This window comes from Boleophthalmus pectinirostris, unplaced genomic scaffold (assembly GCF_026225935.1).
Source record: "Boleophthalmus pectinirostris isolate CB_2022bp ecotype Guang Dong unplaced genomic scaffold, ASM2622593v1 HiC_scaffold_7, whole genome shotgun sequence".
In the NCBI taxonomy this organism is placed as follows: Eukaryota; Metazoa; Chordata; class Actinopteri; order Gobiiformes; family Gobiidae; genus Boleophthalmus; species Boleophthalmus pectinirostris.
In genome coordinates, this window is record NW_026571473.1 from 11,048,309 (window position 1) to 11,061,076 (window position 12,768).

Consider the following 12,768-nt stretch of genomic DNA (forward strand, 5'->3'; position numbering starts at 1 on the left):
TCACATATCGCTAGTGTTTTATTAAAATACACTTTGAAAAGGCATTAAAATGTGATCAGGCTGTCATATCAGGGCTGGAGAGACTGTGAACCCACGAGGTGCTCAACCCTCTTAATATGCATCACTATAAATGTCACATTTAAATGATAGATCAAACATGGAGCTACGCAGCCTGTTCTAACACAGTCAAAGCACGTCAGCAGGAAATCAATTATCATACGGCAATTTCATTTTATTTGTTCATTCATCTCCTCCTTATTCTTATTCAGGGTCACAGGTGGAGAGTAGACCTGAGAAACTTTGGTTCTATGGTAAGATCCAAGCCAATCACACAAGCATTCATCAGGATTCATTCAAACGCACCATTGACTTATAAAAGCATGGATACAATGGTGGAAGAAAGTAGCCAGTACCCGAAGTGGTACAGGTGACAGCTGATATACGACAATACAAAAATAATACAATAAAAATATCTTCTTCACCATGATTTTCCCTTTCAGAGTCTAGTAGTAGTAGTAATAATAGTAGTAGTTGTAGTAGTAGTAGTACATTGTCCCAATATATTGATGTTCTACTGTAGAGTTACATTACAGGTCAAAAGTTTTAAAATGCCCTAATTTTTCCAGTTATTTATTGCAATTCAAGTTGTGCAAGTCCAATAAAGAGCTTGAAATGGTACAAATGTAAATACTGAAAAGCCAGAGGTTAAAAAAAGATAAAAGATACAAGTCCAAGCTCTGCCAAAACTACCTCAGGAAAAAAGCACAAGATGGTAAACTTGAAACATAAACACCATTGAGCTGGTTTAGGATGAACTGGACAGAAGAGTGAAAGCCAAGCAACCTACAAGGGCCACACATTTATGGGAACTTCTGCATCAGACTTGGGAAGAACTTTCTGAAGCATATTTGATTTCTGTTGTAAAAACAACTAGAAAAGTATTCAGAGAGCGCAGACCTCCGCCAAGGACTACAGTCCACCTCATATTAATTGTGTTTTCCATAAATATTTGTCTCGTATCTTTCAATTTGGAATATGAAAGAGGATCCCATTGTCCATCCCTGAGTCAAATTTCATGGGGTTTGGTCAATAATTAACCGAGATATTGAGAAACAAAATTTTTGGCCCCATTTACCACAATGTTAACTAAAATTTCAAAGTGATCCAGAATCCAGGATTTCTTCCGGATCACCCCCAAAATGAAATCAGTTCTTCCTTTTCACATTTCCAACAAATCCTGAAAATTGCATCAAAATCGGTCCATAACTTTTTGAGTTATGTTGCTAACAGACAAACAACAAACAAACAAACAAACAAACAGACAAACGCCGGCAAAAACATAACCTCCTTGGCGGAGGTAATGAGCCACGAGTGTGTTCAGCTGTTATATCTGCCAAAGGTGAACACTGTCATGAATCAAAAATTTAGAATATGTTTTGGTCAACAGTAAACAGTAAAAAAACTGGGAAAAAAACTAAAAACTTCTGTCCGGTGGTGTATATACTACACATAAAGGTCCTTAAAATACTCAAAATTGACTTTTATGAGCTTTAATCCATGTTATAATGCTGTTACTTCCCCAAAAACATACCTGGAGTTGTGTTTTGTTTCATTCACACATTTTTAAGTATTCCTTTATTACTGGTCTGCCTACATCTGTAAAGCTCTGCTCCACCTTGTGATGTCATGTAGTGGTCATTTTCAGATTAACAGCTGCCTTTTATTTTTTGTTGAGTAGAGACAGAAAATTCCAGGAATGAAGTTATTCAAATGACTGTAGTCAAAGTGTATGGAGTTTAAAAATACAGTGGAGCACATCTTTTATTACTGCATGACATCACAAGGTAGAACAGAGTGTTTTCAGTTTGAGAGAAGAACTCAGCGTAAATATGCAGGGTTTGTTTTCGTTAAAAATGAATGAAACATAACACAACCCATGTTTTTGATGAGTAAACATTATAACATAGATCGTATAGAGTATTATATCAATCAATCAATCAATCAAACTTTATTTTTAAAGCACTTTTCATACAAAAATGTAACACAAAGTGCTTTACACAGATTAAAAACAATCCACATTTCACCCACCACCACCAACCCCACAGCTGCCCGACTCGACACAACCAAACATCACAGACACCCAAAACTTAAAACTGGTGTAATGTGGTCCTGCCCTCTGGTCCTCTCAGGACACGTGCTCTGAATTTTGTAGTAATTGTAAACTGAAATACTCTTTTTGGGAAGACCAGAGAGCAGGGCATTACAGTAGTCTATTCGACTGTGTAAAAGCATGCATCAGCGTCTCTGTGTGGCCAGAGAGAGAATGGGGCGGACTCTCTATGTTTTTTAAGTGATAGAAACCAATTTTTGTAATGTTCTTAATGTGTGGAATAAAAGTCAGCTCAGAGTCATAATGACGCCCAGGTTTTCACTTGTGGAAGGGTTAAAGATGTTTGTGTTTGGGTAAAAGTTTCTCTCTCTGGCCTCAGGACCAATGACTAAAACCTCAGTTTTGTCCTGGTTAAGCTGGAAAAGTTTTTGCCATCCAATTTGATATCTAGAATGCAGTTAAAAAGGATTGGTCTGGTTCAGAGACATGGAGATGTAAAGCTGCGTATCATCTGCGTAGCTGTGGAAGTTGATTCCATGTCTCCTGATGACACACCAAGAGGAGCATGTACAAATTAAAAAGCACAGGGCCTAAAATGGAGCCCTGGGGCACACCACATGTGATTTTATGGACCCTGGAGGAGAGTCTAACTCACCATAAACATGTGAACCATTTGTGAACAGCGGAGACGAGGTGTTTTCGAGTTAAAAGAATAGTGGTTACTGTGTCAAAGGCATCAGACAGTAGAACCACACGGTCACCTTCTGTGAATCACAATTTATTCTAAATCATTTAAAATCTTGCCAAGGCGGTCTCGGTGCTGTGGTTCACCTAAAACAGAGAAATTTTTCCAAAATGTTATGATCATCTAAAAATAATTTAGTTATAAAACAAGTTTCTAAAATTTTGCTTAAAAGTAGGTAGACACTGTCAGTTAAAATCATTAAAATCTAAATTGCTCTTCTTCAGCATGCAGTTTTGCAGGGGAAGACCCCCGTCTGAAAGAGAATTCATCATGGTTAAAAGCTCATCCCTAAAAGATCCATAAATGACTTAAAAATGGGGTAGAATGATCTAAAAGACATGGTGGCCTGAAAATCAAGCATCTCAGCATAACCAGGACAAACAGTGTTTCCTCTGTCCAGACAAACACTCAGAACTAAAAACAAGCTTTGACAAGATCACATTATATGTTTTGCAAACTGCTCAACAGTGGGTTTGATAAACAGTTTAAAATGTTGTAGATTATAACATAGTAATCGTAAATAGATAGTATTATAGGCCCTTTAATACTTTTACTAATACTTTGATTCAGTTTATTCAAATGTCACAAACTTGGCCATTTTAAATTAAGTATTTTGGTTAGACTAAATTGAGGATTGGCTGATTAAAGCTAAAAAAGTTGACTTTCTTCAAATATATTTCAACTGCTGCCAAAAAGCAACAGAACATTAGGATAGCTCATTTGCAAATCCATTGGCAAATTACCACTGTAAATCTTTTAACAGAATTTGTCAAATTAGGTTTTATTGCCAAAAATCAACTAAAAACAACAACTGTCTCAATAGTAGAAAAAACGATGGCAAGTTTAAGCGTGAAAAATGACAAAAACAAGCCAATGATATAAGGATCTTTAAAATCTTAATGCTTAAAGTGCCCATATTAAGTTATTTTCTGATCTATGTTATAATATGTGTATACATGCACATCAGTATCCTGGTTATGATCGAGTTTTTTGAGTATCCCGGTTTCAGTATCCTGAATAAGGCAGTAGCTGGTATATTCCGATAGTAACCATGATACTGTGGCATGTATACACAGTATCCCGGTTACTGCAACATAAAGTTGAGTGTGCATGCATCCAAAAGACAAATACTTTTCAGTCTTTTCATCACAACAGTAGCCAACATAAATAAACTGACCATACATGAGTGAAATAACTGCCCTAAACCTGCACATGAATCTGCACCTGCACACGTACGACCTGCACACGTATGATCGCTGAAAAGTTAAACATGAAACATCTCCTACAATATACACATAGAACAGACTCACCATCATCAGCACATGCTCTGCCACAGAAAAAAACACATATAATCCACTGAGGTGTGTCCTTTAGTCTGACAGAAGATGATCACATCAGCAGCACAAGGAGCGAGCTGTTTTTATCACCACTAACAGTTTATGCAGATGAGCCATGTGGTTTTAAGCTTAATTTCTGTAAACGTAAACAAATGTGGCAAAGCTGAATTATATTATCAAACGGGCTGATGTGGTTATGGTTTATATGTTGTAAAGCTGAGGTTATTTCTGCAGAAGATAATAATTAAAAATCTGCTGCAGTGTTGGGTTTGATCTGTGCAGTGGATTGTGGGATTGATTCCTCACAGCTCCGTACCGCTGGTTAAAACCTCCCGATGAGCTTCCTCTGCTAAAGGAGCTCATGGTTGTTTGTAAATTAAATAAAGTTTAATTTTGTGCTTGCACATTTGTAAGATGATGTCAAGAATACTCCATTTGATCATGTATACGGGCATATGAGTATCCCGGTTGTGCGCATGTATACTCAGTATCCCGAACACTGACATAACTGGGATATGGCTAATAACCGGGATACTGATGTGCATGTGTACACACTCATTGTCTCCTCATCACAAACATACCTGGAGTATTTAGGCTGAGTTCTTTTCTCAAACAGAAAACACTCTGTTCCACCTTGTGATGTTATGTGTTATTACAGAAAGTTCTTCACTGTGTTTTTAAACTCCATATACCTTCACTAGAATCATTTGGATAGTTTCAGCCCGGGAATTGCCAATATCTACCAAACCAAAGGTAAAATGCAGCTGTTAACGTGAAAACTACCACTACTTGACATCACAAGGTGAAACAGAGCACTTTGAGCTTTTAGTCGTGGGCAGACTAATAAACCAGGATTACTCAAACATGTGCAAATGAAACAAAGCACAACTCCAGGTATGTTTTTGAGGAGGTAACAATATTCTAACTCGCCTTAAAGCTCACAACAGTCATTTTGTGTAATAGCGGAAGGGCATATTAGTCTTGAAACAATATTACAATAAAAGATAATAATACTACTTGTTTTGGTCCGTGGATATTGTCTGTAGTGATTAGAGTAGGCTCAAAAGCACTATAATAATAAAGCAGTTTTATTATTTGAGAATTTTATGTCACAAGAAACGAGCATCTCCATCTAAATCATGTCTTTATTGTCTCTTCCTCCCATAGTCCCTGATGTGATCTCTCTTCCTCTCCCCTTGAGCTTCACTGGACACAGAGGAGACAGACTCTAGATGACAGGTAGATGAGACACGCTTCTCCTCAGACTGTCACAGAAATTTCAGCATTACACTTCAGACCAAACAAACACATAAACCAAAACCAAATTTCACTTTTTTGCATCATTTTCTGTCAGTTTGCCGCTGAAATTTACATGTAAGAAAGTGGTTCTTCAAAGAGCTGTGTGCATGTCAACACTGCTGATACAATATGGACACAGTGTTTTGAAATGCAAGCTGTAATTTGTGACATATTGGGTAATGCACTTGAGCCTGTGCATGAAAATGTTATTGCTTTTCACAAAATATCTCACAGTATCTATCGCCACAGATGCTACAAGACAAAATTACAGGTCAAATCTGTGAAGAAGCAAGACCTGTCATAGTAAAAACACATGTTTTCAAGATGTTTCTTTGCTACACAAAAAATAAAACTGCAACTAAATAAATTCTCCATGGATACAGGCAGGTGGGAAGTGACATAGTGCACATTTAAGTTTCCGTTTTGTAATAGAAGTGTTTAATAATACTAGCAAGTAGGGGTGTAAGAAAAAAATCTGTGATATATCGTGATACTTCATTGCACAATTCTCGATTCAAAATGCATCCAAATAGATTTTTTTAAGCAATATTTTTCATTATTAAAAATTATATTTCATTTATCAGGGATGTAACATAACTGAAATATCGTGATATCGTATCGTCAAAGTTCTCACAATAATATCGTGGACCGGCACAATATATCAAATTACAAGTCACTTTGCTTAAATTAACAGTTATGGTGCAACTATAGATAAAAAAAGATAGAGGGAACTACATAGACCATGATCCTTTGCTCCATTCCAGTGTAGACTACATGAATTATATATATATATATATATTGTTATTGTTATATTATTGGATATTGTTACATCCTTAATCCTGAACCTCCACACCATATCATGAGCTTTCCCATAATATCGCAATAAATATCGTACCGTGACGATATCGTATTGAGAGACCTGGATATTGTTACACCCCTATCATTGAACATGTAGTTGACTATTATTAGAAGTAATTATTGATAAATCACAATATATCATCCATTGTTTAGTATCAGGATAGATCATGATATATTGTGACATGCATATAGTGATATGTATAGTAACAGAATCATATTTTAATATTTGCAGTAGCACCATAAAATCAAATATTTTCAGCGTATTCATGTTGCTGACATAGAGGAAACCATATCATGTAGTAGAAATAACATTATCAGTACTAAGTGGTGTTAATCTAGTTCTAATTCCATTTATTTATTTATTCAATGAGACAGGGATAGAGCACAATTTTTACATTAACTTTAACAGGAGAGATGCATTGTACCAGGTTGTAGCATCAGTGCTAATTTCCACCTGTAGTCCCTGGGCAGGTTCATTCATTGATTGTATTTAATTGACCTTAACATCAACTGTTCTTGGAGACCAATGTAGCATGTTTTGGGTTGTTAGGAGCATCGTACCAGTGGGAGTAGTAGTGTTTTGTAGAATTTGAGTGGCAAACAATTACTCTGGGCCAATTCAATTTATGGTGATGATATAAGGTAGTACTTCTAGGTATTTATAGTTCACATAAATACATATTATTAGCATCGCTTCAGACAGTATCTCCACTGGTGTAGAAGCCATTTCACTCATTGAACTGAACAGAAGCACATTGTTCTTATTCACTGTTGCTGAAATAGCTGTTTGCTAATTATAGTAGAGTAGAACAGATGGCTCAGGTCACAGTGACAATGGGCCAGGGACAGCCCCAAACAAACAAAATGGCCTCCTGCCGAGTGTACCGACTCATATCTGTGCTGAGCTGGTGCTACTGGCTTACTATTAATAATATTATCAGCTCCTCGTGGACACAATAAGATATTATGATATGATATGGGTAGTTCAATGAGTTCACCACTTTACAATGGACTTTTTCTGTATAATTAAGTCTTCAGAGGGACATATGGGAGCAATACAATACAATAGATGTTTCAATAAAAATACACATAGCATATACATTTGGCTAGAATGTCCAGAGAATTCCTGTTTTCACCTACCCCCTAACCCTGCCCACTTTCCCTGTACTAACTGCAGTAGTATTTTGGGTTACCTCCTCTGATAGTAACCAAAAGTATGGTAGGAAAGAAAGAAAGCACAAAAAGAACATTTCTAAAAAGAGCGATTTGAAGTGATCCGTCTCCATGTTTTTAAATGCTGCGTGAACAGTTGTTTGTACAGGCGTGTGTGTGCATGCGTGTTGTGTATGCATGTGTCACTGTGTAAAATCGATAGTGCTGTGGGCCTCATGTTGAAACTGATGAAAATCAATGTGTTTTATACACCTTTAATGTCAGCAGCACAGACCGAACCTGCACAGAATCACCCACCACGGGAGAGACGGAGACTACACAGATATAAGCAACATGCAGGTGGGAAGGGTCAACCGTGCAGGTCATTCATTTATTTTATTTTAGTCATAAAATTCTACTATTAAAGGACCTATATTGCTCTATTTTCTGATCTAGCTCAAAAACATACCTGGGAGTTTTGTTTCATTCACACGTTTAACACAAAAACCCTGCATATTTAGGCTGAGGCTTTGACCATTTCAGCCTTGGAACTGCCAATCGACACTAAACAAAAGAGTAAAAGGTAGCTGTGAAATTAAGAACTAGTGCTTCATGTCATCACAAGGTGAAACAGAGCATTTGACCTGGTGGTGTCAATTGTTTGTCTCCGTAACCTTGCTCGCTTACATATGTATTTATAAAATATTTGGAAGCAGTTCATAAAATTGTAAAACTGCAGCATTTTTGTAAAAGGGAACTTTATCTTTATAGGGAAGCAGTGACAAAAAAAATACAAACGCATTTTCAATATGCAAGTAACATCTCATAATTATACCCTGCAGTTCTTTTATATAGATTTAGCATTTTGATGATTTCTCACACATTCACATTCATACTAATGTCATACTGTGGATGTTTCTAAACACCAAAGAAGTTACATTTTGTTGCTGGCATATGCGGAACTATCAATGTTTTTTATTTTTTATTTTGGGCATATACATAGCCTATTCTCAACGAGTTGGACATATACATATCGTATTAGTAACTTACATAGAATGTTTTGATAACTTATATATAACTTACACCAACTAATGCTTAGCGTGTTGCCAATGTCCGCAACTTATGCCCAACGACAGTCTAACTTATGTGAAGCGTATGGCAGCGTATTGCCGATGCTCACATGTCTTTGCCTATAGAAAGGCTACCGCTCGACGATTCATAACTGCACTAGACATCGCAGGAGCAACATTAATCAGTGTCACGCTGAAGACAACTCCGAAAAACGTTCCAAAGAAGTTTCCTGGCCGTGGGTGTGGACATGAACGTAGGGAGGATCCATCATCACCCACAACTTCACCCTCACATTCACCCTCTGATGGAGATGCTGCAGGTTCCAACGCCTCTTGGGCATCGTCAGTGACATCAGTAGCTGCGTCCGTGGCCTCCACCTCTCAGAATACTGATGGTGTCCCCATTTTTATATACCAGTTTCCCTAGACACTGCCAACACGCCATTATACAGAAGCTATAAGCTAGAAACACATTCAGTTAGTTTTGTGGTCGTGGGAACATGTCAAATACGTCTGCATACATCAATATGCGTTGGAGGTAAGTTCGACATAAGTTACACATAGGTTCAAAGCATATTACTCATAAGTTATGGGTACGCTAAACATCATCTATTTGAACGTATTTGAACTTATGAGTAACTTACAATGAACGTGTGTGAATGTGTGTCAATGATCACATAACTTAGCTACAACTTACGGCCCATGTATGCAGGATGTATAAACATACACTGACATACGTTGAGAAATTTTCAGCATGCTCAAGATTTTCGATGTGCTCATAACTTATACAAAACTTAACTATACCTGCAAATTTTTCAGACATCGGCATAGGCTGGCTAAATCATCAAGGTGTGACAGCCCCTTTATAGATCTAAAGTCAGGCTTATTGTTTTAGATACACTTCACAGCCATTTTTTTTCAGTATGTTTTTTTTTCTGACATAAAACATTTTTTATGAATCTGATCTATCCATTTTACTGCTGTGTACTCTTTTCATATCGTTCTTTTTTATTTCCTCTGAGAAAAAAACTCTAACAGGTTTCAGTTCAAAGACACATGCTTTTGTCTGCAGACTTTTGACTGATCGTCCCTCAAGACGAGCATATCTCAAAGTGTTGGTTTAAAATGAGAACAATAAAGAACCTTATTTCCTCAGCTTATGCAATGTCTTATCTTTAAACAAACAAGAGCAAATGAGCAGGCTGACCCCAGAATGCACTTCATCTACCATTAGTCACTGCACAGCTCGATAAAAGCTTCTAAAAACAATGAATGAAATACTTTGCTATGGATATTAATATAATACTTTCTCTTATGATTGTTTCTGAAGCTTAAGGCAAGAAATGTAACCTCAGCAAGTGAATTATAAGATTAAAAAGTTCAATTATGTTCAGTATTATCTCATCTTGGTCACACTAGATAAACTTCAATGGGATAATCAGAAAATCCAAACACTACACATCGCAACTGATGATATAACTTCTAGAACTTCAAAATAATAATAAATGTCCCAATGATATTAAAGGCACACTTTGTAATTTTTCTGGTGGAGGGTCTGCCACCTGCTTGTCTCCATGGAGATACTTTTTATGTCATTCTGTGTTGAATTCATAGACTGTATAAAGAAGTAGACTAGGACAATGTGACGTAAATCCATAGCGATTGGGTCCAGTCAAATGAAGCTCATCGAGGTTTGCGGTTATATAAGCAAATTTGGAGCCGAGTTCCATATTGGACGTAGGAATAGATTTACAGACCAAATAGTCAAATAAAAAAGCAGGACATAGAGTGAGTTAATATGAACATGTTAAGACTAAAATGAGGAGCCGAAGAGCAGCAGTCTTTTGTTTTTTTTCAATAAAAAGTGAAGTTGAGCCAGAAGCAATGGAGCCAAAAGCACGCCCCATGTTCACTTCCTATTTGGATCACGGCGGTTGCAGGATAGCTATGCCCATTTATATAGTCAAAGCAATAACATCTCCATGGAGAACATGTTTCATACCTCCCACCAGAAATCTTTCTTTTCATTTATTACCATAATTTCCAGACTATAAGCCGCTACTTTTTTCTCACACTTTGAACCCTGCATTTTATACAATGATGATAATGTATGGATGGATTATTTGTTTGGCACATTGTTCATTCATATATACGGTCTTTGGTTTAGCAACATAGTGAATGCATGTGCAGCCTGGGTGCAGAAAACGCCGCTGTCTGTGCGGGTAACACATGGATCTAGGGTTAACATGAAGTTGCAGCGCTAGAGATGTTGTCAGCACACTCAAATAGTTTATCGCCGTGTGACAAAATAAGTTATGATGCTAAATAAAAAATTAGCGAGCAGGATACGTCTTAATGATCCATATGCGTTAAATGGAGGTGAGTGTGTAAATGAGGAGGTGGCGAATCTGCTGAAAATCTGCTGAAATCCTCCAAGACACTGACATGATACCAGACAGTACAGTAGCTCTTTCTGCAGGAGACATGCGGAGTAGAGCGCGGGGAGAGACGGGGGTGATGCACTGAGGAAGATGCCGTTTGATTGTGTTTTGAACTGTTATTTTGTGCTTCACACTCCTTGACCCTCCTCATGGAAAAGACACGAAGAAATGCAGACAATGCAGCTTTTAAGTTAAAGGAAATTGATATGGCTGTAGAAGAAGAACATTGAGCTGCTGCACGTGAGCTCGGCATCAATGGGTCGATGGTGAGACGTTGGTGACGGCAGAGTGACGAACTGACACAGTGCAAAAGACGACAAAAGCTTTCAGAGGCGATAAAAGCAGACGGCCCAAACATAAAAACTTTCTTGAAGACATGGACACTTGTGGCTTATATTCAGGTGTGGCCTATGTATGTACAATTTTAAAATTTTGTTAAAATTTTGTTGATGCGGCTTATATTCAGGTGCGCTCAACAGTCCAGAAATTACTGTATTTATTTTACTGAATTACAGTATAATGCCATTTCTTCAGAGACAAACAACCATGGGGAATAGGGTAAAATAGGGAATGGGGAACAAAGTGCCTTGCTCAATGATACAACAGCAATTCAGTCTTTAGGTGAGGTTTAAAAAGGCAACCCTCCAGTTGTTGGGCAAACTCTGCCTCTGTCACCTCTCATACATTTTCAGTGCTTTGCTACAGTCTAAAAATATCTACTTAAAATTTTACAAGTAATGTAAAAAAATGTCAATAAAAAACGTACCAGCTGCGCACTGCTCCTCATCCGCCCCGTTCTCACAGTCCCTCTCTCCGTCGCATCGCCATGACAACGATACACACTTGCTGGACGCTCCCCCACAGTCGAACTTCTCTGGTGGGCAGGTGTGTCGGCCTGCGGAGAAAAGGAAGGAGGTAAAATGTTGGAGGAGTAAACAGGAGTGGAGGAGTAAAGGATGACCGGAGGAGGAGAAGGTGGCCGAGACGGAGGCGTAAAGAGAAGGAGGGACGGAGCAGAGAGGAAAGAGGAGAGATACACGGTCAATGGGACTGCTGGGTAACTTGGTTATCTTGTTGCTTGAATCGATTTGCCCTCAGAGGCCTGCAATTTACCCAGACACTCAACAGGGAGAAAGAAAAACAACTGTGAAGGAAAACAGCCACACAAAGCAAAGCAAAAGCAAAGCAAGACGCATGGTAACGTCTGAGAGAAATCACACACAGAGGGAGTGAGGAACAGTGATTTATAAAGGCAGGCTAGACAGTTAAAGCTGCACTGTGGAACTTTTTCTGTTAGAGGATTCGTCACCTGTTTGTCTCCATGGTGATACAACTGCTTTGCCTATAATGTTCCACAATTTGGCATTAAGCTCTATTAAACTATCTCCTACAAGCATTTGGCACTTCCAGGCCAAGTTACAGGTCCGATCTGTGGGGAGGCAAGCCCACTCAAAGTCAGAATTATGCAAAATTACGCAGGTATTTTTGGATAAGAAACCATGTGTAATTGAACAAATATAAAATATGTTTTGTTTAATGCCATACTGTGTAATACTTCGAGCAACTCCAAAACAAGCAGGTGTCATACCCTCCAGCAGAAAAGTTCCATAGTGCATCTTTAGTGAACACATGGCACTGAAATCATAATATTAGACTACGTTCAGACTGCAGCCTGAAGTGACCCAAATCAGATTTTTTTTACCCCGATGTGACCTGTATCTGATCTTTTAATGACAATCTGAACGATACACTTGGA

General features: G+C 37.9%; 1 protein-coding gene across 5 annotated transcripts in view; it reads right to left on the reverse strand.

Annotated features, from left to right (window-relative positions):
- Window positions 1–12,768, reverse strand: part of lrp8 (low density lipoprotein receptor-related protein 8, apolipoprotein e receptor) — a 405,138-nt gene that overhangs the window by 170,292 nt on the left and 222,078 nt on the right. For all 5 annotated transcript variants that reach the window (XM_055164423.1, XM_055164422.1, XM_055164421.1 and 2 more), the window contains exon 4: window positions 11,779–11,907. In XM_055164423.1, the coding sequence (XP_055020398.1) occupies window positions 11,779–11,907 (129 nt within the window). The remainder of the gene's footprint in view (window positions 1–11,778; window positions 11,908–12,768) is intronic.